The sequence below is a fragment of the Macrotis lagotis genome, chromosome 1, assembly GCF_037893015.1.
Source record: "Macrotis lagotis isolate mMagLag1 chromosome 1, bilby.v1.9.chrom.fasta, whole genome shotgun sequence".
Classification (NCBI taxonomy): domain Eukaryota; kingdom Metazoa; phylum Chordata; class Mammalia; order Peramelemorphia; family Peramelidae; genus Macrotis; species Macrotis lagotis.
In genome coordinates, this window is record NC_133658.1 from 908,649,496 (window position 1) to 908,677,206 (window position 27,711).

At 40.7% G+C, this 27,711-nt stretch overlaps 2 protein-coding genes across 2 annotated transcripts; both read right to left on the reverse strand.

Annotated features, from left to right (window-relative positions):
* Window positions 1-925: 925 nt before the first annotated feature.
* On the reverse strand, window positions 926-27,595 carry LOC141509693 (cell adhesion molecule CEACAM4-like). The gene is made up of 8 exons (XM_074219420.1): window positions 27,514-27,595; window positions 15,765-16,047; window positions 13,318-13,677; window positions 10,313-10,424; window positions 7,977-8,044; window positions 5,619-5,680; window positions 2,910-2,963; window positions 926-2,422 (listed from the first exon to the last, which is right to left on the reverse strand). The coding sequence occupies exons 2-8, from the start codon at window positions 15,826-15,828 to the stop codon at window positions 2,336-2,338; spliced, it is 807 nt and encodes a 268-aa protein (XP_074075521.1). The 5' UTR covers window positions 15,829-16,047; window positions 27,514-27,595; the 3' UTR covers window positions 926-2,335.
* Window positions 20,205-27,520, reverse strand: LOC141509692 (N-acetyllactosaminide beta-1,6-N-acetylglucosaminyl-transferase-like). The gene is given in 1 exon segment (XM_074219419.1): window positions 20,205-27,520. A coding segment is annotated over 1 exon segment (1,014 nt). The 5' UTR covers window positions 27,015-27,520; the 3' UTR covers window positions 20,205-26,000.
* Window positions 27,596-27,711: the final 116 nt, after the last annotated feature.

A 27,711-nucleotide genomic window follows, 5' to 3' on the forward strand; every position in this document is an offset into this window, starting at 1 on the left:
AATGGTCTTATAATATAAATAGAGTAAATTATTCATGTATAAAGATTTTTGAGTATTAACCTTTAACTTACTGGCATCATCACAAGTTTCTCCTGTACATTATAAATTATGTGTTAATTTAATTTATTAGATAATATAATTTATACTCAAATAAAATAACCATGGTTATCTGTGTATATATTATTGCATATATAAAAATGTCTCTTTTTGTATATGTCTGTATATTTATTTGTAGATACACATACACACACACACACACACACACACACACATATATATATATATATATATGGATATGTAAAACATTTGATGGAATGGAAGGGTAGCAAAGAAAATTTTCCTAAGACCCTATACTATAGCTATATTATAGTATGCTAAATGCAAGTTTCTTTGATTAAAAAATTGTCCAAAAGGCACAGCAACAAAGAAACAACATTTCTTTGTGCTTCTACCTTACTGGTTCATGATAATATTTATTTGGCATTAAAAAGGAGGGCAAAACTAAAGTTACATCATTTGGATCCATTGTTTTCAAGCCAGGAAAAAAAAGACTAACGGTTTTTTTTAAAAGCTGAAGATATATGTTTAAATTAATTTAAATGATACTATAAGTAACACTAGAATATATGCTCCTAGTAAAATCAATTTTCATGGTTGTATGAAAAGACTTTGTATTTAATTCTACTTCTGACTTACAAATGCTGGTATTTGAAAAGCATTTCTGGGCTCAGCAAGAGTGGATAAGAAAGGAGGTAACTCTTTGACTGAAATCAGATGGGGGCATCCAGGTGGCACAATGGATAGAGCACTGACCCTGGAGTCAGGAAAACCTGAGTTCAAATACACATTTATTAGTTGTGTGACCCTGGGCAAGTCATTTAGAAATCAGATGAAAGAAAATTAAATATACGGGTTGAGTATTAGATTCAAGAAATGATTAAAGGACTTTATTTCTAAACCGAGATAAAAAAAAATACATGAGATCATTCAGGATGGCTTTTAACTTACATTTCTTGTCCAAGTCAGTGACACTATATTCAACTAAGGAATAATTGAGGACATCTATTCTTCAGCCATACCAGTTAACAGGAATATTCAGTTCCACTGATTTTTAAATCCCTTGTTGCATATATAAAAATGTCTCTTTTTGTATTATACATACATTAAGTTTGCACCAAAGGTTCATACAGAAGGCAATAAATATTATTTGATTTTTTAAATGAACAAAATGTAAAAATAGAAGATATCAAGACAATTTTTAAAATGATCTTTGCAAAGAATTCTCAAATGAGCAGCACAACACTTAGTAGATATAAATGTAAAGTCTTAAACTTAAACTAAAGAAAAGGACCTGAATAAGCAACTAGGAGAGCATTATATTAACAAGTCATAAAAAAATCCCTGAGGTATCAGTCAGTTGAATAGGAAGCCACCAAAGTAAAAATCACAGGACAGGCAATTTCCTATTCAGACCTTGCTTGGGGGTATTTCCTGACCCACTCTGTCCCTTTCCTCCCTACCTCCAGTTACTTGTTCTCTCTCAATCCCCTATTCTCATCATTTTATATTTATTTTAGTTTTGTTTGTCCATGTACATGCTATGTATCTCCCACCCAGTCAAGAAAAGGTAAGCTTCCTGAGGGCAGAAACTCTCTTGTTTTTTGTCTTTGTGGTCCCAGAACTATCTAGTGCACCCCATCACCTAAGTATTTACTATGTGACAAGCAAATAGTATCTGTCAAATAGTAAATACTTCAAATATTTATTGAATGGAATTGGATTAATGCCATCCTTGGGCTGAATTCATAAAAAATTCATTTTAAAAATGCCTAGAACAAGGAAGATAATAATCTGCACTACTCAGATCATATTTGGAATTTAGAGTGGCAGAGCTGAGAGGAACATTAGAACACAATTTGAGCTGGTGAGGGAGGAGGTAGCCCCTAAAAACAGAACCTAGAACATTAACATTCCCTTGAAGCACTCATATCCTCTTTTTCTAAGGTTCCTCTCAGTTCTGCCCTGCCATGGTCTATATCCTAAGGTCCTTCCCAAATCTGCCCTTCCCTGGTGCTCTAATTTTATATAGTCCCCATTGCCACTGGACAATGAAGGATCTTTAAATCTGAAGTTCAAGGCTGTGGCAGGATCTCCAGGAGGTCCTGGCCTTCTTTCCACACTGGAGGCAGGTGCTCCCTGGGGTCCAAATAGAGGTTCTGCTGAGGTTTACTGAATGGTCTTTACCATCACAAAATGTATGCTGTCTCTGTAGAATATCCATGGGTCCCAAGTGAAGGAGGTCATTCCGGAAGTGAAAACCAGAAGGACAGCCTCATCAAATCAGGTCCTCTTCCCTAGGGGCCTGGACTGTTGGCCAGACCATGACCTCATCATAGACGTCCATTTTGCTGACATCTAATGCCTGTGAAGAAATGAGGGATAGCTAAGGCTGGCAAGATCCAGGCTTGAGTCTCAGCTCTGATGATTACGACTTTTATAACTATAGACAAATTCTCAGTCTCAGTTTCCTCCAAGTACTTTTTGTCCCTCAGATTAGTGGGTAGGACAGTGAGGTTTTCCTCAAACCTTCACTTAAGGAGGGAGCCCAGGCCAGGCATTTCTTCGTTTTCCACCCACATTTCCTCCTTTGGCTTCTCAATATCCCTTTGTGCGTAGCCTTTCTCATTACATTTTTAAGCTCCTCAGGATCAAAGATTTTTATTTTTCTTGTGTACCCCAGCTTTTAGTACAGTACCTAGAACACAGTATGTTAATTAAAATAAAAATTATACTAATTATGAGTCAGTTAGTTGATTGACAATGTAAAAAAGATGGAGCTGAACTATAAGATTTTTAAGATCCTTTCTAGTCCAAATCCATGATCCTTGATTTTCTCACACCCACAGTACCTGGTGGGGTGCCTCCAAAATCTCTGGAAAGGAAATGGATGACAAGCCTTCTCTCTGTGAAAAAACAAGAGACACAAGTAATTCCACGGCCCTCCATACCCTCATGTCACCAAGACTTCTAGGAAGGAGATGGGACAGAGCATCAAGGAGCGCCAATGTGACAGTGGGCGGTGAGGCATGGTAGAATGATCACTGGCTCTTCAGACAGAGGAACTGAATTCAAATCTCATCCCTGATATTGCCTATGTGGCATTAGGCAAGTCACTCAATCTCTCTGGACCTCAGTTTCCTGAGATAGAAAATGATGGAGATAAATTAGAATTTGGGGGTTACTTAACCTTTTTAGTATTATGGATGTCTTTGAAACTCTGAGGAAGTCTAGAACTGTGTTTTTAATGTATAAAATAAGATACATGAAATTACATAGGAAATAAAATATCTTAACCCTTAGAATGAATTCTGAGACATAGAGCTATGATTCAATGTAGCAGCAAGAAAAAAACAAGATGTCAGTGGAGGTGAGAAAACAATTCTCTGGTCTTGACTCCAGTTTTCCCTTATGAGAATGTGTCCATTTGATTGACAGTTGGTTTACTTGATAAGGGAGGAGATGCTGAAAGATCATAGGGCACGAATTTACCTTGAGCTCCAGAGTCCCTAATGAATTTGACAATGACCCTCTTAAAAATTATGAATAGAACAGTTTTTAGGATGCATGCTTTATTGGCTGAATTTATTTTGCTCCCTCCTTGTAGAAGGGTGACAGAGGTGGTTGATGAGATTCAACAAATGAAACTTCCCCTTCCCTAAAACTTCTGGAAATGGAGCCAATTTAAAGGACTCAGTTTAAGTGTGACCTTCCATTTAGCACAGTGACTGGCATGCAGTAGGGGCTATTCACATATTTATACTTTTCCCCCTCCCTCCTGAAATTACTCTTTTTTCATTTCCGACCTATTTTGTATACATCAGAATATGCATTCATTCTAATGGTGAGACATTTAAATATGCATATATTGATAGGTGTTTATACACATATATAATATTTTAATATTTTATATGGTATTCAGAGAACTTCATATTCACAGAACTATATTTAATATGGACATATATGTCCTTGTATACACCTTGTGTCTTCATAAATAATCTATGTATATTTGTGTGTGGCCCCTCAAAAAAGGTAAGTCTCTTGAGGGCAGGAATTATTCTGATTTTTGTCTGTGAATGCATATTGTATAATGCCCATGATTCCCTAAACATATATATATATAGATATATATTTTATATAGATATATTTGTTTCCCCTAAATATATGTTATATATGCATATATTTATGATTATATATTATTTCCCTCATTATTATTATATTATTATTAGTAGTATATTAGATTATTATTAGTATTATTATTATATTAGATACTATTCTTTTTTGTTTTGTTTTGTTCTTTTGTTTTTGCAAGGCAATGGGGTCAAGTGACTTGTCCAAGGTCACATAGGTAATTGTTAAGTGTCTGAGGTCACATTTGAACTCAGGTCCTCCTGACTCCAGGGTCCAGTGCTCTACCAACGCCACCTAGCTGCCCCGGCTGATACCATTTCAAGTTTGTCCTAATATTCTCAAACTGTAGTAGTCACTTGATTGGATACTAGGCTATGGGAAAAGTTGTGGACAGATTTTAAATTGTTCGAAAGAAAGAAAGAAAGAAAGAAAGAAAGAAAGAAAGAAAGAAAGAAAGAAAGAAAGGAAGGAAGGAAGGAAGGAAGGAAGGAAGGAGGAAGGAAGGAAGGAAAGAAAGAAAGAAAGAAAGAAAGAAAGAAAGAAAGAAAGAAAGAAAGAAAGAAAGAAAGAAAGAAATTAAATGTGGTTAGGTTCCTCCCTTTTTGTTGAGTCTATAGCTATAAGTAAAAATATTGTACACAATTAATATATTTGGTTGCTTTCATGGCAGACTCCTTCCCCAAGATATCCTTTCCTGGAGTATTTAAGACTCTATGAGCCTTGCCAACCAGCTGTTGGCACTGAGAAGCTCTCTTACTGCCCCACTATACCTTTGTGTTGGCAGTTATCATAAGTATGGGAGTAGGGGTGGGAATGAAGAGTTGTCTTCATACTGATACCTGTGTTCTAACCCTTCCCATATCTTCAAGTCTTCCCAGAACATAAGAAGATATTCCAGGAATGAGGGATCAGTTTTCCTGGAAGGGAGGATGGGGTTGAGAGGCATTCTGCTTGGATAAATCATCAGTGATTTATCTGAGGAAAACCCAAGGTGAGGCAATAGGAAAAGAACTCTGACTCTTCTACATGCTACCCATGAAACCTTGAGCAAGTCCCTTTAACTTTGTTGGACCTCAGCTCTCTCAATGATAAAATACAGGGATTATCTAAAATAATCTCCAGGTCCCTCCCAGTTCTGACATTCCCTGTTCTAAGCTCCATCTCAGCTCTCACCATCTTTATTCTAAGGTTCCTTCCAACTACTACATTCTTTGTTCTAAGACCCCTGCCAGGGCTGCCCTTTCCTATTCTAAAGATCACTTTATGTTTTGAGGATCCTCCTGGCCCTAACATTCTAGAGTCTATGGGTATTTTTAATGAGGATACTCTATTCTATGAGGTCTGGGTTGAGGAATCTATGCCAGGGAGGAAAGGAGAGGAGGGATGGAGTAGAACCTGGGACCTGGGGCTAAGAATGGGGGTGTGCTCACCTGGCTAGTCAGGGTCATGCCTTGATGCCACTGATGATTTTCATACACGATATCTTCTCCACCTGGAGTGGGAGAAATTCAGATAGGAAATCCTCCTTGAACCTTAAGGATCAGAAATCTCTCTCTCTCTCTCTCTCTCTCTCTCTCTCTCTCTCTCTCTCTCTCTCTCTCTCTCTCTCTCTCCAAGACGAGATGTAAATTGCTAAAGGGGGAGAGGACCCTAGGGAGCAAGGCCACTGGGCAATTTATTCATTGGGTACTTGATTATGGGAAAAGGTGTGGACTTTTCCTTTCTTCTAGGCTATTAGAGGAGAAAGGGAGCATAAAGGAGATGTGAAAATAGTCATGGAGACTGGCAAGTGCTTTTCATGGTCATCAGTGGCAGTAAGTTTGGTGTGATGGCTAGAGAGTTGACCTCAGAGACAAGATGATCAGAGTTCAGGTCCAGTCTTAGATGCAAACTGATTGTGTGATTCTCTGCAAGTCTTATCTCAGACATTTCTCTAAGCTTCTCATTTGAGGAACAGTTACCAATCTGCATTGGCAAAGGGACTTCCCCTTGTCTGAATCATTGATGAAACCATAAGTTATGAACAAAACAATGTTCATTGAATTTCCATACTATTTTAAAGGTTAAAGAGTGTTTCTTAAGTATCCTAAAGAGATAGACACATCTTTGATTCTCTGAAATAGCAAGAATTAGGGCTGATGACCCAAGAGGAAGTTCAGAGAATCCCAGAGCTGGGAGAAGAACCACACTAGATGACAGTCAAAATCAGAAAAGATCTTGATGGGCTTAAACATTGATCAAAAGACAATAAGATGAAATGTCATAGGGATTATTAAAAAGTCGAGCCTTTGGATACAATCACCATTTTTCAAGAGAAAGATGGAAAGACAATAGCTTGTCTAGAAAAGATCTAAGGGTTTCGGTGGACTACAAGCCATCAGGATGTTATGGTAGCCCAAAAACATGAATGGTATCTTGAGCTGTATTAGGAGAGACTAATACAGGAATTATTTTAGAAATGGGGGGGGATAATTGCACTATATGGACTCTGACCCAGTCAGATCATATGCTTTTGAGGGTTCTCTTTCCCTTATTAGATAGTAAGTTCCTGGAGGGCAGAGACTTTCTTTTTCATATTTACATATTTCATTTAGCATAAGTGCTAAATAATATTTATTGATAGGGGCAGTTAGGTGAGACAGGGCAGTGTACAGAGCCCTGACCCTGAAATCAGGAGAATCTGAATTCAAATCCCTACTCAGACACTTGATACTTACTGTTTGACCTTGGGCAAGTCACTTATCCCCATTATCCCACCCCCCAAAAGAGAACAAAAAACCCAAACCAGCTAAAATAATGTTTATTGGCTGACTTATTGACTGGGGTATTGTGCTTTTCTGATCAACAAAGGCTAGGAAATGCATGAGCCTGTCCAGTGGATGAATGACAGTCAGATGGTAAAGGGGCTGGAGTCCATATTATATGATGATGATTGTTTAGATTGGAAAAGAGAAGACTAGGGGAGGGACTGTACCGTGAAAGTTATCTCTGTCAGTATAAAAGGGATTAGATTTGACCTGTTTGACCTGCAAGAAAGCAGGATCAGGAGCCACAGGTAGAAGATGCCCAGAAGCAAATTGAGGCTTGAGGCCAGAAAAAAGCTTCCTACCAATCAGAACTGTCCAAAATCAAACAAGTTACTTTGTAGCCTATAGGGGTCCCCTTGACTGAAGATCCTCTAGTCCAGGTGGGAAGACTCCCCCTCCGAGTTCGTTGATCTTTCTTTTTCATATGGGCTGCACTAGATAGCTATTGAAGTCCCTTCCAAATATTGAGATTCAGTGACAATATATATTTCACTGATACATCTTGGATAAGGAGAGAAGTTTAAGAAGACTCCCCCTGCCACTTGTTGGGTAAATCTCTCTTGAGATGAATTTATCCTGGGAATACATGGAAGAGAGGTTGTAGGAAATGCCCTCATCAATGAGGGCATAGATCCATTCGACTTGGTCTATCTACATAAAGCCAGGCAGAGTACCTTAACTATGGGAGCATTCTCCAAAGACTCATGAATTGTGATTTATATGTAGGAAAAGCATGGGTTTAAAAGTGCAATGAAAATATGAAGGAAGGTGGGACATATATGAGTACCCCCATTTTACGGACAATGAAACTAGGGTTCAGAGAGCCTTGTGATTTGTTGAGAGTCTCACCCTGAGCTGGGACTTAGATTTCGGAGTCCTGACTTCTAACTAAAGTATTCTTTCACTGAACCACACTGGTTACTCTCAGATGAGGAGGGAGCAACCTCATAGATCCTTTCCTTTCCAAACTCAGAAACTCACCATTGTTCTGACTTATAGGATGACTCCTCCGTCTTCGAACGGTATCTCTTCTTATGTTCTGGGAAGACCTGAAGATATGGGAAGGGTTAGAATGCAAGTATCAGTAGGAAAACAACTCTTCATTTCCACCCACACTCCCATAACAATGTTGATAACTGCCAATACAAAAGCACAGTGGGGCAATAAGAGATCTTATCAGTGCCAACAGCTAGCTGGTTGGCAGTGACATAGGTCAAGCCTGGGAGAATAAGAAGACTTCCTAGAAGTGTGTGATTGGGAAAATTAGTGAGAATCCTAGCAGTGGGAGGTAGGAGGAATTTTTATCAAATTCTGGGGAGCATGGGAGCAGGTGGTCCCAGTATAAGAGTGATCAACACAGAATGTTCTGGAAGGAGTATGGGGTGGAGGACAAGGCATGAGAGGAGGCAATTAGCACCATGGAAGCCTGGTAGGCATGCAGAGGTAAAGCCCTGGGATTTTCAGGCAAGAAGCAGATATGAGGGAAGATGCATTAGGGAGAAATGTAGAAAACGATAAATGAGAAGGTTTCGGGGAAATCTGAGAAGACCTGCACAAACTGATGCAGACTAAAGTAAGGCAAACCAGTAACATTATTGTAAGGACAAATAGCTTTGAAAGACTTAGGAACTCTAATCATTGTAATGACCAATCATGATTCTAGCAGATACAGCTTGCTACTTGCCCACTGATGGACTCAAGGATGAACAAATGAGAAAGATTTTTTCAGACATGACTTGTGTGTGAATATTTTGCTTGACTCTGCTAATTTGTTACAAGAATTTTTTTTTCATCAGAGAATGAAGAGAAGAGATAGTATTGCCAAAAAATAAAAAAAAAGAGAGAGAAGAAGGTCATGGAGATTTTTTTTTAAAAAGACACAAAAGAGAACAGAAGGCAGTTTAGAAAGAAACAGAGGCAAGAAGGAGAGCTTTGGAAGTTACATACTGACTTTTTTTTAGAGACTTTAAAAGAGAGAGACCTGTGATTCCTAAATTAGAGACGGAATCCACTTTCTGACCACTCCTTTGCAAAAATTGTTAGGAGTATGGGTGGGGTACACATACATGGTGTTAGTTGTTAGGGTTTTTTTCCCCAATATCAATCAGTTTGACTTTTTCTCTACTTTCTTTTATCTTTAAATTTGTTTTTGTTGTTAAGGGATATAAAATATAAGGTATATATTTTCCCCTCTCTCAGAGGGGAGATAGCAAAAATTTTAGACTATGTTAAAATAATACCAATAAAATTTACTTTTTCAAAACAGCATACTTCAGGAGGAAGAGATGAGCAGTTTCACAAATATTCCTTTCTCTGTTCTACTTTAATTTGAAAATATTAATTTTTTGGTTAGATTCAGAATTATATGTATTCTATATATATTGCTTTATTATACATGTATATATCAAATAATCTGGACATGTTTATGGATTTATATGTGTGCACAATACACATGTGTGTGTTGTGTGTGTGTTTCTACATGCATATGTGGATGTCTGTAAAGTAGATGGAAATCTGGGCAGCTTGAATAAGGAAATCAAAGAGCAGGCAATAAGATGAGGTCCAGCCAGTGGCCAGCTTTGAGAAGATGAACTGGGGATGGGACAGGTAAACATCCATGGAACCTGGAAAGTGTATTGAGTGTGGCATCATGGGAGTCTCTCTGAAGCAGAAGACAATAGGGAAATTATGGGGGGGTTGTAGGGAAGGGGGTCTCTCAGCAGGCATGTGGGACGAGGTAGGTTCCTTTGGGGAAAAAACCACTTTGGGATGTGGTAGAGGGAAGACTGGCACTTGGGGGCAGGACTCTAGTCTACAGGAGAAACAGAGGGAACAGGACAAAAACCAAGCTTCAGGAAGCACCCCAAGATCAAGACTAAAATGGGGGGCAAAATGGTCCATGTTGGAAGTACAAAACCAGAGTAAGCCCATGAGGGAGGCCCAGCCAGGGGATCTCTGTGACAGGCTAAGAGATAGGAGTCTGTTGGAAAGCACAGGGGTTTAGAAGTGAGGTCCAGGGCAGGCCTCTTCTCCCCAGGAGGATGGGCAAGAACCACCCAACCTCCTAGAAACTGTATATTGTGACTTGTACTAACAAGGTAACCCTGAGTCTTAGGGCTTGGCTATCAGGTCAGAAATCCCTAGGTTGGTTAGTTTGAAGTCATAGTCACCAAGGTTCTTCATGTCCCCCCCGCCCCAACATACACACACACACACACACACACACACACACACACACACACACTCGGGCTGGGCTCATCCCTGTGCCTGAGAAAGAAATGGGTTCTAGTCAAGTCCATTATCTGAGGACATCTTACCCTCGGGTCCGCTTGAAGAGGAAGTAGCCCAAGACGCCTGTGACAACCCCACCAGCCAGGGCTCCAAGGACAATGCTGGCGACTAATCCAAAGTGGGAGATCTCAAGAGAATCTGCCAAGAGAAGAGAGAGAGGGCCCAGTCTGAGATTGGAGCCTAAAGACCTGAGTCCCTGAATTTCGGTTATGGGGTCCAATCCTTGAAACCCTAAGAGAGGAAGGGACTCACCAACATCTCACGCAAGTCTGACTAAGTTAAGCCTTGAACCCAGGCGTCTGGAGGACACTTTGTTCCCAGCCCTGTGGGGAGTGAAGACTAAGACTGTGACTGGAGGGAGCTCACATTCCAAGAGGGGGAGGAAAGACAGGGCCACAGATAACTAGGTCAAGGGCCTGTGGGAGAGCCTTGGTATTATTTGTTCAGAGCAGGGAGACTCCCCATGGAAGAATGCTTGGGGTGAGGTTCTCAGGGGTGCAGTTCTTCAGATGGCTTTGAACACTAAGGAGGGTCTAGTTCTCTGGGTGCTGAAGTGGCCAGAGTTGGGACTTCCTGACTTAAACTTGAAGAGACCAGAGAGTCAGGAAGCTGCAGAGAAATGTATGGAAGGGGGTTGGAGGGAGAACCTCCAACAAAGGCTGAGTCCTGTTTTCTCCAGGAAAGGAAATGCCAATAATGGCAGAAAGATAGGACTTAAGAGGGCCTTGGTAGCTTCTATACATTAGGATGAAAACAGGGCAGCTCCAGTCTGAGGAGCTACATGGTGCAGTGGATAGTGATGGGCTGGAGTCAGGAAGACCAAATTAGTCTCAGATATTTCCAAGATCTCTGACACGAGGCAAGTCACTTAACCTCTGTCTGCCTCAGTTTATTCATCTCTAAATTGGAGCTCATAACAGCAGGGTTGTTGCAAAGTTCTTGGCATATATTAAGTGCCATATAAATGGTAGTGATGGTGGTGATGGTGGTGGTAGTAGTAGTGGTGGTGGTAGTAGTAGTAGTAGTAGAAGAAGAACAAGAAGAACAAGAATAAGACCTAGAACAAGAAGAATAAGAGGAGGAAAGAAAAAAGAAAGAAAAAAAGAAAGAAGGAAGAAGAAGAAGAAGAAGAAGAAGAAAAAGAAGAGATAGTGGTGATGGTAGTAGTGGTAGTAGTAGTAATAGTAGTGGTAGTAGTAGTTGTCTTTGTAGAAGAAAGAAGAAGGAGGAAGAGAAGGAAGAAGAAGTAGTAGTAATAGTAGTAGTAGTAGAAGAAGAAGAAAGAAGGAGGAAGAGAAGTAGTAGTATTAGAAGTAACAGTAGTAGTAGCAGTGATAGTAGTAGTACTAGTACATCCCAGCTACCTGTATGTATTTGCACACACACACAAAACCCTAGGTAGCATGGATAGAATGATGAACTTACAGTCAAAGGATCTGGGTTTAAATGCTGCCTTGAACAATTACTTAGCTATGTACCTTGAACAAGTCACTTTGCCTCAGTTTCCTCATCTGTAAAAATAGGAATAATAGCAACCTTCCAGAGTTAGGTTGGTTAGGTGGTAGATCACCAGACCTAAGATCAAAAAGACTCATATTTCTGGGTTCCAATCTGATCTCAAAACACTTACTAGTTGGGTGACCCTGGACAAGTCATTTAACTCTGCCTTAGTTTCCTCATTTTTAAAATGAGCTGGAGAAGAAATGACAAAACACTCCAGTCTCTCTGCTAAAAAAATTCCCAAATGGGGTCATAAAGAATCAGACACAACTGAAACAAATCATCATCATCCACAACAACAGCCTTTCCACGTTGTTGTGAGGATCAAATGTGATATTTCTAAAGTGCTGCTATTGGTATCTATGAGTCTCTGATTCTTCCAGCTCCATCACTCTTTGTTTTAAGGGTCCTCCCAGCTTGGATATCCTGTCATTGTGAGAAGAGGCCCTAGAGCACTGGACCTAGGAATCAGGAAGACCAGGGTTCAAGTTGTGTCAGACACCGATAATTGTGTGATGCTGGGCAAGACTGTGCTTCAGTTTCTTCATCTAGAAAATAAAAGGGTTGGTTGGACTCAATGACTTCTGAGGTCTCTCCTGGCTGTAAAGCTATGGTTCATAGATACCCTAAGCACTTGGGTTTACTCTGATTTCAATATATGATCCCTAGGGCAGGCAGAACTATGAAAGGTGATGCCCTACCCCTACCCCCACCCCTACTTAAGTTGACTCCTCTAGGTTGAGAGAAGGCCTTTTCTTGAGATCATGACCTGGGTTATCTGGCCCCAGATACCCTAGTGTCCAGATGCATGGATTTGTTTTCTATTGTTGTCTTCAGAAAAACAAAGAAGCTGTTTCTCCCTTGGGGTAAAGAATGGAAAGGGCAAATTTCCAATTTTGTGTCTTTTCATTCCCTGAGTCTACTCTCTTTCCATCCTGCTATAGCCAGGAAAGGAGTTCTCTAGGCCCCCCACTCCCTCTTGAGTGTCTTGTACACAGTGGGAGCTTAATAATTCTTTTTTTGTTTTTGTTTTTGTTTTTTTGCAAGGCAATGGGATTGAGTGACTTGCCCAAGATCACACAGCTAGGTAATTTTTTTTAAGTGTCTGAGGCCAGATTTGAACTTAGGGCCAGTGCTCTATCCTCTGCTCCACCTAACTTCCTTTTAGTAATTCTTTTAATCAAAGTATAAAGAGGAACAAGAAAGAGGATCCCCCACCCTTTCTTAATTCTTGGTCTCATCCTCAGATGAATCATCCAACTAATCCAAAAACATTTATTATGGGCTTATTCTGTACCAGACCCAAAAGGTAAGAGACAAAATTGGAGCAGCCCTTTCCCTCAGGGAGTTTACATTCATTCGAAATAGAAAATTCCTTGGATGAATTTGTCAATAATCCATAGGAGGCTTTTCCATAGTCCTGAAATCCACCTCCCACCCCCATCCACTAGAAGGGGTCTCTGAGAGAAGGAGAAAAAAAAAATCTTCCAGAAATGGATTGGATGGCCTTCGTCATTAGGAAGGTTCTTACCAATGATTTGCAAACGTCCCCATGCTAATACTGACTTCGTATCTGTGATGACAACTTGGACAATGTAAACACCACCATCGTTGGAAGTAAGATTGGTGATAAATAGGGAGCCATTTGGGAAAAGGCTCTCCCGGCCACTGTAGTTGAGTCCTTGAATCTGCTCTGCTGACCGGATTGCATAGCTAATAATCTTGTTGGACTCCTCCGACACCTTCCGGAACCAGGAATAACTCTGAGGCTCCTTCGGGATCCCTTGGACAGAAAGGGTGACGTTGCTCCCGATAGACCCATAGGAAGGAATAGGAGCTATGCTCAGTTGGGTCAAAGAAACTAACTGGATGGAAGAGCTGAGGATTGTGGCTGAGAAAGGAAAAAGACAAAGTTAGAACCCCTGGGTCCCTCCCAAGCAGGTGCTCAGCACATAGCAAGAATTTAATAAGGGTTTTTTTCATTTATTCATTCATCTTCCTAAAGGACAAGGAACAGAAGAGAGATTGAACTGCTACAGTTTCATGATTCTGTCACTACTTATCACTAATCGTCTTTGTGACTTTGCCAGATATTCTGGATCAATGGAAGTAGATACCAGGGGAGGCTAGGTGGCGTAGTGGATAAAGCACTGGCCTTGGAGTCAGGAGTACCCGGGTTCAAATCCTGTCTCAGACACTTAATAATTACCTAGCTGGGTGGCCTTGGGCAAGCCATTTAACCCCATTGCCTTGAAAAAAAACTAAAAAACAAAGGAGATACCAGAAGACAAGAATGGACATGGAGGGCAGAATTATGCCCTGCCCCCAACCTGCTACCATTCCTTGGGGCATCTCTCAGGGAGAGCCATCTCTTCAGAACCAACCTTGGACTAGAGCTTTCCCCTACTGGGATGAGAAGTTGTAGCCAGAAGCCCTGGTATGGAGAGAACCTACCCTGGTGGTCTGGTCCTTAATTAAGTGACTTGACTAGAAATTAGGAAGACCAGGGTTCAAATATGCCTCAGACTTTTATTGTGTCACCTTGAGCAAGCCATGGAGAGGAGACTTGGGGCTCTGGGCCCTCAGTAAATCATGGATCAGGGGTTCAAAATGTTCCTTACTGGCTGAGTGATTTTGGATATGGGGTTTAACCTCTCTGAGCCTCAGTTTCCTCACTTGTAAATGAGGGGGTTGGCCCAACTCTAGGGTTAAGATCTTTTCAGATGCTTTTGTCCTACCTTTACATTTTGCAGAAGAAGAAAATGAGACCCAGGCAGAGGGAGGACCTTATCCAAGGTCATGGAGTCTTATGCATCTCTTTCCCTTAATCCTAATTCCTCATACCAAAAATTACTAATCTGTAAACATGTTTATAAAAATATGTATGTACAATGCTAACCTAACTGTTTGCCTCTGGGGGTGGGGTGGGAAAGGAGGGTGGAAGGAAATTTTGTAAATTAACAATATAGATGTATATATGGATGAAAATAAATAAAGTTGACTTTTAAATAAAGGAAATCCATCTTGTCTAATCCTCTTGTTTCACAGAGGGGGAAACTGAGGCCCAGAGAGGAATAGTGACTCTCAATATCATAGACCTGAAACTTGAACAGAGATTCTTGAGCATCTCTGATCAATGACCCCTCTGCTCCTGCCCAGGACTATCTTCATCACATCCTCACCCATTCTGCTTATCCCAAACCACCATGATACCCCGAAGACCTCTTTATACGCTTTCTCCTACCCATGACTTCTGACTCTAGTTGTGGGGACAGTTGTTGGATGAAGAACACCCTTCCTGGAAAGACCCAGCCATCAATTACTCCATGATTCCCTGAACCACCCCTGTGACTTCCCTGAACAAAAGCAACCCCTTCCTGGCCAGGTTGTCTAGAGGTATTTTTTTCCTATTAAAATGAAAGCTTCATGAAGAAGGCAGGCACTGTCTTATTTTTCTATATTTATATCAGTCGTAATTAGCACAATAAAGACTGTTTTTCAGTCATGTCTGACTTTTCATTCTATTTGAGATTTTCTCAGCAAAAATACTGGGGTGCTTTGCCATTTCCTTCTCAGTTCATTTTATAGAAGGGGAAACTGAGGCAAGCAAGGTTAAGCGACCTGCCCGGGGTCACTCAGTTAGAAAGTTTCTGAGGCCAGATCCATATTCAGGAAGCTGATTCTTTCTGACTTTAGGTCTGATGCTCTATCCATGGAGCCACCTAGCTGCCCTTTCTGCTACATTGTTCAGTGGTTAATAACATTAGTATCCATCAATTTTTACTTCCTTAATTCATCCAAAATCCTAAAGATCCCCACCATTCCACCCTTACCCCTCATTTTACAGTTTAAGAAAACTGAGGCCCAGAAAGGGAAGACCACTGTCCCCTACCTCAGGTCCCAAGCCAGACAGGGATTAGGTCAGACCCAGAGTCCTAGTCCATGCTCCAGGGAATCATCCCACAGCCTTTCTCTCACCTGTGAACAGGAATCCCTTACACCAGCCAGGCCAGCCGTGGGGAAGATTGCAGGGCATCTCCATGGGCCTTCGCTTTCCTTCCCACGCTGAGGTTTCTCTCCTACCCTGCTCACAGACTAAATGGTCCTCTGCCTCTGCCTCTGCCTCTCTGGGACTGGTCTTGCCTCTGGTTCACTCCCCCTCTTGTTTAACTTTCAAGGTCGGATCACAAAGGCTCTCTAGGGTTCCTCCTCCGCTGCTGGACGGGTACAGTGGCTTCCTGCCTCCCCTAAGGAGTGTGCTCTGCCATAGAGAAGAAGGAAAACCAGTGCCCCATTGTCAACCAGGACCTCCCACTGGTATGACCCCACCATTACCCCTTCTCCTGACTCCCCCTCAGCTCTGGGGTGATCCAGGAGGCAGAAGGTGAGAGAGGCATTCCTCAAAGCTCATTCTGAGGTCCTCCTTAGAGGCCCGAGAACTCCCTTGCTCAGACTAGATTGGGGTACCTTCCTTCCCACCAGGCCTTAGGGGGTGAGGCTTCAGGCCTATTAGGGCCTGGAGGTTATGCTGATCCCTAGACATGGTATAGAGACCCATGTGGATCAGAGGGTACCATATGTGGACTTCCTTGGAAACTTCCCTGTGAATTTTAAGGAAAAGTCATGGGAGGAGATTTGGCTTCTTTCTGCAAAAGCAGGACCGGTTGGTTTCCCTTCTGGGGATGTGGGAGGGGGCATAGCTACTTCCATCAGGGAAGCAGTCAGTGAAGGGAGCAAGGGTTAGGCTTCAGCATCATCTTTCTTCTGTGGATCCAATCCATTGATTCTTTCCATGACTTCTCTCCCTAGGTTCTCCCCATGCATTCCCTCCATGAGTTTCATTGTTTCTTTCAGTGTGTTTTCATCCAGTGGATAAAGAATGCCTATTCTATCGCCCACGATTATGTGCATTTGGCTGTGTTGGACATCTTATCCATCAGTTTGTTTATGCTGAACACAGTGCCCATGGACAATGAATCAAGCCCAACACTGAACAGGAAAGGATGGTGGACTGCTTTGGAGGAAATGACATGCTCACTAAATGATCTCCACCTTTCCCATGAAACAAAGGTCCGTCTTTTCTTCCAGGGACCTTACAAGTCTATGAGACAAGGAACATGATGGCTTCCATCCAACTGAGGTTAATGAATCCCACAAAAAAGCAGTCTAGAGAATGTGAGCAACTGGAAGGAAGTCAACTGGAGAAGTGGTGGAATGGCCATCATCCTCTAAAGGTGCTACTGGCCACAAATGTGGGCTGGTCACAAGACTCATACCCTCCGTGTAATGGATGCCAAGGGACCACGAGGAAGGTGTCCCATATGTTGGGTGGGCCTCGATGAAGAAATTAGGGAAGAGTTCTTCAAGTAGACAAGAGTAGCATAGAAAGGCTTGGGCTGGTTATTTTGGCATCATTGAATGGCACTAATCAGTCAGTTAATCAGTAAATATTTATTAAGTACCAGAGTTTAAATCCTACTTCAGAAACTCACAGGCTATATAACCGGGGCAAATCACTTGACCTCTCTGTACCTCAGCTTCCTCATCTGTAAAATGGAGATACTAACACCTGTGTCCCAGGATTGTTGCGAGGAGCAAATGAATGAATATGTAGTGCTTTGCAAATACAAAAAATGCTTTGTTATATTAGCTACCATTAATTTTAGTATGTTTTCAGCACTGTCATCATTATATGACTGATACAATTCTGGGTGCTTCTTAAGAATGTATACAAAATAAATGATACAAAATACAAAAAAATGAATAATTTGTGTGGGGGGACAGTGGTGACTAAACTAGGGGAAGGCCTCTTGCAGAAAGCAACTCTTGAACTAACCCTTGAAGGGAGATAAGGGTTGCAAAAGGCAAAGATTAGGAGAGAGAACATTCCAAACATAGGATACAGCCTATGCAAAGGTATGGAAGAGGGAAATGGAGTGTCACATAAGAGGAACAGCAGGGAGATCGGTTTGGCAACACTGAAGAGTTGTTAAAGGGAGTAATGAATAATAATGTTGGGAAATGAACTTAGAACCAGGTTGCAAAGGACCTTAAATACCAAACATGGGAATTTGCATTTTTTGCTTTGAGACAAAAAGGACCCAATAGTATTTCTTGAGTGGGGGTAGTGAAGTAGTCAGAATATCATTTTGCTAGTGTCTTAGGACAGTCCTCTGGCATAAGAGAGTTCCACCTAAGAGAAGGTCAGGTTCCCCTGTTGACCTTTGCTTTCTATAACTGGGCTCCCAATGTAAGTATGGCCATCAATAGATTAAATCTTTATTGGGGTGATCAGTGTGACGAATGAAAATTCAAGAGATGTAATTTCTAGGTAACTAACAACCATTTTATTAATTATGGCAAGGAAATATTAACAAAAATGTGGTCAATAGCTTTCTCTCATAAACCAAAGACCCTTCACAGAGGCTGCTTGAATATTTAAATACTTTTAGAAAAGGGGGTGTCCCTGAGGATTTACATCAACTTTGATTGTTTAACAATGAATGAGGGAGTAGACATATTAATGAGGAGCTTCAGGGAACATGACCTAATCCTGAGATTCAATCACCTCCAGCAATCTGGGCAAAAGAATTCATCTCTACCTAGACTACTCTGGTTGGTTTTCCTCTCATAACCTGAGTCACCCTACATTCTAAAGGAAGGTTCCAAGGACAGGGGCTTATTTCCTAAGGATAAGATCTCATCCAGACAGGATTCTAGTTGGATCTCACCTAAGATCAAAAAGTATATCATGGGGCAGCTAGGTGGCGCAGTGGATAAAGCGCCCGCCCTGGAGTCAGGAGAAACTGAGTTCAAATCCGACCTCAGACACTTAATAATTACCTAGTTGTGTGGCCTTGGGCAAGCCATTTAACCCCATTGCCTTGCAAAAAACCTAAGAAAAAAAGTATATGGCTCTGAAGATCTGGGCAATCTTAGCTCTTAGCAAGGTCTTTCAACAATTAACCAAAAAATCTATGGAAGTTGGTTTATGAATGAAGAAATAGGAAGAGAAAATAATCTTAATATAATAATTGGTTATTAATATGAGAGAAATAATCATTTCTCTCACCAGTTTATGTGTAAGGAAAGACCCTTGGGCCAGCCAGAGATGTCACGGAAAACAACCCCTTAATGAATTCAGGTTCTGAGAACAAAATGTAAAATAATGAGAAATGCAAAGTTGAATTGCAAAGAGTAGGGAGGAAAGGAAAAATGAAAGTTCTCTTCTGTACTCACATAGTATCATAGGGTTTAGCTCTAGGGGCAGCTTGGTGGTAGGAAGCACAGAGATATGTTGGGTCATTAGGAAGGGGAACTCCAAAGCACTCTTCTGAGAATGGGGTTCTTAGATGCTGAATTGCCTATCAGGGATTGGGACAGAATGTTATTTGGGAGGGGTTGTTATTAAGGAGGAAAAAATAGTTGGCAGTAGATAAAATATTATTGGGGGGACACTTTCCTTCAAAAAATATTATTGACAGTATTTTTCCATGAATATGTTCCATAAGCCTATACTTTCCTTAAGGTGGAATTATCATGGTAACCTCAAAACCATCAGGACTAATCTTAGGAGAAGAAAATGGAAGACCATGCCTAGAGAACCCCAAATGAGTTCACAAAGAATCAGACACAGCTAAAAAGCAACTGAGCTATTTTATAATAATGTGCCCCATGCATAGAATTTATAAGCCACTGTCTCCCTTAAGGGAAAACTGACACAGTGATCTCAAGACCACTAAGCCTTATCTTATAACAGGCAGAGGATGAACTAGACTAGGGAGATGCTTGAGTTGTTCAAGTGTGAGGTGATGAGATTGCAGTTCCAGTGGAATGGGAGGATCAATGTTCACAGGGTTCTTTTTTTTTTTGCAAGACAATGGGGTTAAGTGACCTGCCCAAGGTCACACAGCTAGGTCATTATTAAGTGTCTGAGGTCGGATTTGAACTCAGGTCCTCCTGACTCCAGGGTTGGTGCTCTATCCACTGCACCACCTTAGCTGGGTTCACTGGGTTCTAAACAAGAGATCATTTTCCAGTCACCAGTGGATGGCAACGTATTAGAAGAATTGAATCACATTGAAATTAATAGTTGCTTTGAAAAGAAACATAAGGGGGCAGCTAGGTGGTGCAGTAGATAGAGCACTGGTCCTGGAGTCAGGAGGACCTGAATTCAAATCTGGACTCAGACACTTAATAATGACCTAGCTGTGTGACCTTGGGCAGGTCACTTAACACCATTGCCTTGCAAAAACCCCCAAAAGAAAAAAAATAGCACTCAACAGACACCAAAGAAAAAGTCACATAAATCATGAAGAAAATCTTCTAACAAAAAACCCAAATTCAGATTATTTACATTTTTATTAAATCAAAACAATGACACGGTTTTTTAAATTCAATTTTATTTTATTTTCAGCTTCAAATTCTTTACTTCTCCCTTCCCCCTCCCCTACTCATTGAGAGGACAAGGAAAACAAAATTCATTACAAATTTGTGTTGGTGTTCACTCATTTCAGACTCTTGGTGACCCATTTGAATTTTTCTTGGCAAAGATTGTGAGTGACTTGCCCAAGGTCACACTGCTAATGTCTGAGGACAGATTTGAATTCAGAAAAATGAGTTTTTCCTACTTCTGACCCAGGATTCAGACTCATTGTGCCATTTAGCTGTCCCACAACTATATTCATTCAGGACAAATTTCCACCCAAAAAAAAAAGACAAGAGAAAGAGGGAAGACGCTTCAGTTCAAGTAATAGTCTTTTAAAAACAGTAATACTGAATCCAGAATCAAGGTCTACCATTTGCAGGGGATTAACTGCCCCATTTTGTAGGGGGAGGAAGAAAATGAATGAGTTTTCCCTGATTACAGTCAGGATTCGAATCCAAGGCTTGAGAACTAAATCTAGTTCCTACTCGCTTGGAAATGACAAAGTATTTAAGTTATTTAAATTTCTACACCACAGACTTTTCATTTTTCAAAAGAAGTTATTCCTACACAATCCACTCCCTCATTCACTGCCTGGAGAAGCATCTATGCTCTGTGTATATAAAGGAAGGTGTGATTCCTAATTGGCAAGAGAATGGTAAGTACATGATGGGACTTAGCTCCTTTGATTGTACCTCAAGAGAGGACCTTCAAAGAATTGATAGAAAGAAACATTAGAGTGGCAGAAATGTTTGAATGGGGAACTGAACATTCTTTGGAGCCAAGGACCTTCATTGCAAGATAATCCCATAATGTTCTTGTACTAGGAGTCTTCTCTCCCTGAGGCTGCTGGGGGCAAAATGGAGAGATCAATGATCATGGAATCTGGAAGAACAACGTTCAAATCTAGTCTCAGACACTTACTAGTGTGTGACCCTGGGCAAGTCACTTAATTTCTGTCTGCCTCAGTTTCTTCAATTATAAGATGGGGATAACAATGACCTCCTCCTCAAAGGGTTGCTGTGAGGATCAAATGAAATAGCGCCAGTAAAGTAACTGGCAAAAATATACACTTCCTGCACTTCACACTTCCTCATAAATTGCTTCATCTTCTACCATTATTTTCCAGTCTCACTTGCTCCAATAACTGCCAACACTGAGAGAGTCAGATACCACATTCAGAGTAGTTGCAGTAAGAAATGGAAATTCTGGCTCCTCCACACAGAGCCATTGACCTCCATCAGCCTTCACCCAGGGTCATCAAAGTCAATAGCCTGGTGTATTCAAGGATGGCCCACTGTCCATTTTAGCTGGAATTTGGGGAGGTAGGGATGGAGACTGAAGCAAAGTTAGAAGACTGAGACCTTGAATGCTTGGAGCAAGAAAGTGGAATGAGGGAGGGATGGGTTTGACCTTGGGCCAGAAGCAGAAAAATGTAGAAGCCTAGGACTTTGGGAAAAATAGAGGCAAAGAAAGATGGGTGTCCATAGAACCCAAGAGGAGGCAGGAGACAGAATCTAGGAGAAAGGAGAAAATCATCTGACAGTTCTTCCCTCTCTCTCTTGGCCAGGAGACTCAGAGACAGGATTTCAAACCCCAAAATTTATGACCTGGAATCATGTTAGGAGCTATTTTTCTCCTCCCTGTGTCTTCCTACCTTGGAATTTTTAGAGGTTTTGGCCCTGGGGTGCCCAACTCAGAAGTGGCATCAATATCACTCTATAAATCTTTCAGTCCAGTCCCAGAAACCCAGAATCTGAATCTATCAAACACAAGACCAAGGAAAGTCAAGGGCTCTTGCCTTCTGCCTTAGGTCTTTTCCATAAAGAGATGAAACTCCACCTTCTGGAAGACTGAGGAACATGCACTCTTCCCTTGTGGCCACAAGGTGGCAGCAAGGACAGGTGCCATGTTCAATTCAACAACCATCTACTTTGTTCAAGGCAAAGTTGGAACCCTTAGACTAATAAAACAAAAACAAAAAACCTAGGCTCAGGGATCTCACATTCCCCTGGGAAAGAAACAACATTTACTCATAGATGGAGTAAAACACCATTGGCAGAAGGGCAGGGCATTGTGGGGAAAGGAGGAGACCATTGAGGGGAGTCATTGAGGAAATCTGAAAAGTTGGAGGGAGCATCTGAGTTGAGTCTCCAATGGAGCCAGGTGTTCCAAGAGTGTTCCCTTTGGGAATGGGCCCCAGCTTGTGGATGGTGACAGAGGCAGGAGGTGAAAAGTCACAAGCAGGGAGTTGACGTAGGACTATGTAGTTGTAACAGCGAATGGGAAATGGGGCTGGAATATGAGTTTGACCTGGAGAGGGAGGCTGAGGAAAGGCTTTCAGAGTCTGGTTCCATTCTTGAACAAGAAAGTGAAACGGTTAGACCTGCTCAGTTGAGCAGGATGGATTATTAAGAAGAGAGACTAAGGGGCGGCTAGGTGGTGCAGTGGATAGAGCACTGGCCTTGGAGTCAGGAGTACCTGGATTCAAATGCGACCTCAAGATGCTTTTTTTTTTACTTTAAAGTTTAAGTTTAATCTGCATTAATAATATTTGATCCATCATTTTTTTATTTGGACAATCAACAAAACAGCAAATCAATCCTCTGTTTTACTAGCAATTGATCTTCTAAGATGTTAATGCTCATAATGAAAATTTTAAATTGGTTAGAGTGACCTCCATCATACCACTGGTTTAGGTTTGAAAAGCACCAATATCTCATTTTATTGTCCCAATCACCTTGGGAGAAAGGTTCTATTAGAAGTCTATTTTACAGATAAAAAAAGCTGAGGGTGGGAAGGTAAGTGACTTGCCTAAGGTTACGCAGCTAGTAAGTGACTGAGACTGGATTTGAACCATCCCCATATGCTCTTAACATTGCCTGAATTCTAATAGACCAAATAGCTTTCCCATAGTTATCCCTTATTCTTTCCATAAGATCAGTTCATCTCTTTTTTCAATTATTTCTTTGATGATATCTTTTAGACTAGAGGTATCAAAAAGAGTGACACCTTTGCAGCTTGATTAAAATGTAATTGGGGGGGGCAGCTAGGTGGCGCAGTGGATAGAGCACTGGCCCTGGAGTCAGGAAGACCTGAGTTCAAATCAGACCTCTGATACTTAATAATTACCTAGCTGTGTGGCCTTCAGCAAATCACTTAACCCTATTGCCTTGCAAACACTAAAAACAAAACAAAAATGTAATTGGGAAATATTTAACAAAATAAATTAAAATATAATAAAACAGATGTTAGTATGTTGTTTTCTAAATCAATATGCAACCCTCAGCAGTGCTTCTATATGGTCTAGTGTCCCACTTCTTTCTCTAAGAATTTGACTCCTCTGTTTTGCTTTTAATTAAAGAAATTCTCATTTCCTTTCAACTTCTTTCTTTTTTAATTAAAATAAGTTTTCAGGGGGCAGCGAGGTGGCGCAGTGGATAGAGCACTGGCCCTGGAGTCAAGAGTACCCTCAGTTCAAATCTGACCTCAGACACCCAACAATTACCTAGCTGTGTGGCCTTGGGCAAGCCACCCAACCCCATTTGCCTTGCAAAAACTAAAAAACAAAAAATAAAAAATAAAAAAAAATTTTAAAAAAGTTTTCTTTAAACTTCTTCCTTTTAAACAATGAATTTTTATGTATGATTGCCTTCATATAATGTCCCATTCTCAAAGGATTTTAAATAACTAGCTAATGACCAACAACTTCTACATAAAGATAGAAAGCAATATATTAATTTATTTCAATGAAAATAGAACATAAAAATCATGCAAAACAGTGATATAATCAGTAGATTAAAGGCATATCAATGATCATCTATCTGCTTGAGGCTACTCTCCAACCTGTTCCCCCTGGAAAATGTGTAGGAGAGCTAGAGTTGAAGTGTAAACATCTATTCCTGAAAGATTTCTCCTGGCAAAGTTCAGTGTATAAAACATTTTTTAATTTCCTGCTTATCCATTTAGATCTTGAGAATCTATTTTCTGACATCACTGGTTACAGCTTGGTTTCCCCACTCTGGTCACATTTTATTTTTTAACAAGAAAAGCCATACCTTTCCCTTTGGCAAAGTTGGTCCCCTTAAATATGACACAGATATAGCTTTGAACAAGCACAAATTATGGAAGAAAAATACCATTTTCTTATCTAAAAATATACTATTTGTTCTCTAGTGAGAATTTTTAACCATAAAACAAATCTAGCAATCCAAATTATTGATGGGTTGCCAAATAAAACTTTAATCAAATGTCACTAAAGAGGCTGGCTTTTGTTAGTGGGAACACATTCTCTTCATCATAGTAAAATGGCCTAGGATGCCATAGCAGAATATGAAATGACTGACTCCTCTTCTAAAGAAAAATAAATTGTGGCTTCTATTTCTTCTGAGAGGGTTCCAGCTTCAGAAATGAATGGAATGTTTTAACAAGAGAAGCCAGTTACCAAAGAACTGGCAAAATTTCCTCTCAGGGTGATTGGCTGATCTTCTGATGTATTACTCCCTTCGATTCTTGGTCTCAAGCTGGCCCCCTAACCTGAAGCCGCCTTCTGGAAAACACAGGTGCGGGTATCTTAAACCCTGATTGTGTCATGGTAAAAGAATGAAGTTTCTTTAGAACCACTCTACAATTCCTAGTGCTGACTTAACAGCCTCGATTGATTTTCAAGGTTTCAGAACCTTCTTGTGAACAAATGCCCAGAATTGCCTCTTTTATTATAAGGAAGGCAAAAAAGGCAAATAGAAACAAAATCTGTATTGTTTTATATTCCTATAGCTGACACCACCTGACAAAGCTATTTTATATTGGTTCAAGATAAAGCTCTGCTAGCAAAGTATAGTCTACTTTCTGGGATGCCATTATAGAAGCATGGAAGGAATCACAGAAAGGTGCAGTGATCAGCTGTGAGACCACAGAGAGTTCAAGCAGCTCTCCTCCTCAAAACCCATAAACATATAAAAGTGCATTGTCTTCCCTATACACACAAGAGAAGAAATTCATGCTTCAGTAAAGTGGAAATTTTCATTTCATAGCTGTTCTCCAGCAAATACCCAGGTTGGCATCTCAACTCCTTGCTCAGCAAGTAAATATAAAACAGAGTCAAGGACAGAAAAACCTAGAATCTGTAATGGAGTAAGAACAATTTCACAGACTTTTTTTTTCAGTGAAACAGCCATCATTAGGCATTTCAAGCCTTGCTCTATCCTTTACTGGAAACATAAAATATATATAATCTATAGACTACAGAAAACCAATGACACCAGTACTAAAGACCAATATTTGATCTGTCAGTCTCGGTTTGGGAAAAGAAAGCAGCTATCTAGTGTGTGTATATGCTAGAAAGAGCATGGAATCTGTCTATATCTTACTGTGGCACTTATAAAAATCAGAAATAATTTCTTCTTGGAGGCATTCTTCTTTATCAGAGACACAGAACAAGAACATTAGGCTTTTTTCTTTATATTTGAGCATGCTTTGGATATCTGATGTGTAGATAATAACAAGGGACTTCAATAAAAAGATGGTCTAATTATTATTTCAATAACATATCAAGTTGAAATTTGAAGAATGGGGAAAGTTACAGGTGCCCAAGTCATAGGTACTCGATCAGTTCATGCTTATTACTTGGAAACCAGGTCCTTTATGGCCGAACTGTGGGTGGCCAAAATGTTCATCATCATCTTAAGAGTTAATCCTTGAAATATGTGACTTGATAAATACCAAGTCTTTAAAGAATAAAGAGCTTCTTGATTCCTGTCTTGACTCTTGAACCCTAAGTCACAGGGTTATCAAAGATACCAACTTGATTGTACAGAAGTTTCACTTTGGTTTAAGGCTCTTTCTCTAAGCCTCAGCTCCAGGCATTCTAAAGTAAGTGGATATGTTTTAAGCTCAAACTTGTTAGCAAACATATCTGGGGAATCATATAACCATTTTAAGTCACCGTTTCCATAGATGCAAATATCACGTATGTAGTGACCATGACAGCCTCCATTTTCATTTTCCATGGCCCGCCATTTTACAGCTCTGAGGTTTCCTTCCTAGGATGCATTTGGCATGGATCCAGGGACATCAGAGATCCGATTGAGAGTCACCCAGAAATGCTCATCAGGACTGTAGGTGTCCTTGGACCACTGCAGTAAATCAATGGCCCGTTGGTCTTGGAGAACAAAGTTGACAAACTCCCTAGTGAGCGCAACATAAGCGGAGCCAAAATAAATGACTAGTTGATGGGGAGGTGAGGATTTTAAAAATTGAGTTTTTTGCATATATGAGGTCTGACGCCCCATATATTCTCTGAAAACATATTTAGTCCTTCCAATAGCATGTGCAGGAGGCAGCACCCCTGGGGTGATATTTTTCCCTTTAAATCCTTTCAAATGCTGGATTATTTCCTTGTTAGTTTTCAGAGGAAAATCTTGCCCACAGGTGTTGATGAGGTACTTCCACTGCACCTTAGAGGCTACAAGGTCTTTCATGCAGTTCAGGTCAGCCTGGAGTCTGGATATTCCACCGTAGACAACTGGCTCCATCTTGGAGGCAAGAAAAGCATTGGGGAAGCAGCTCACTAGTCTCCCCACAGCATCTTTGAACTCAGCTGTTGCCTTCTCATCCACATGTACACAGTAAACATTTTGGGGCATGTAAATTGCCCTGAAGAGTCGCTCAAAGGTTTCAAAATCTTTATGTATGACCATTGCATAGGCCAAAGGAAATTGGGCTTCTTCTTCCGATAAGGGAACAGATATGTAGTGAGCGTAGAGCAAGTATTCCTCACAAGAAACTCTTCCAAATAAAGGCATTAATACATTCTCCCACACAGATGTTGACTTCCCTTCTGTGACAGCATGACAGGACTGACTTAGAGAATATTGCTCATTAGATCCATTTAACGGCTGATAATTCTTTGGCTGAGACAGTTGGTGGTTGTACAGAAGGACAAAGAGGGCCACACTCAGCACCGGAATGACAAAAAGATTCCCGCTTCAGGACTGATAAATGATTGGCTTTTGAAACCATAAGTCAGCCAGCTTCCTTTTCTGGAAGATCTTGCATTGGGACAGCTTCACAGCTGTGTCTTCCTTTCCAGCCTCCAAAGAAGACATGTGGTTTAATTAAGAGCTTCTCTCTAATTCTGTCTCTGGTCCATCCTTTCCCCCTCTCCAGCCCCCCACCAGTTTCGGAGTCGGATGGCTGGCAAAGCTTCTCTCTTTGCCAAGAAAACTCCACATGGGGTCATGAAGAGTCAAATCTGACTCAACAGTAAATGATAATAAAAAGTAGTATTTATAAAGCACTTACCTTGTGTCAGACAGCATTCTAAGTACTTTCCAATCATTATTTCCATTGCATCTTCACTGCAAACCAGGGAGGCTGTTATTACCCTTCATTTACAAATGGGGAAACCAAAACAAAAAAAAAGAGGCTGAATGAGTTGCTCTGGAGCACACAGCTAGTGACTGAGGTAAGATCTGAATTCAGTTCAGTTCTTTGTAACTT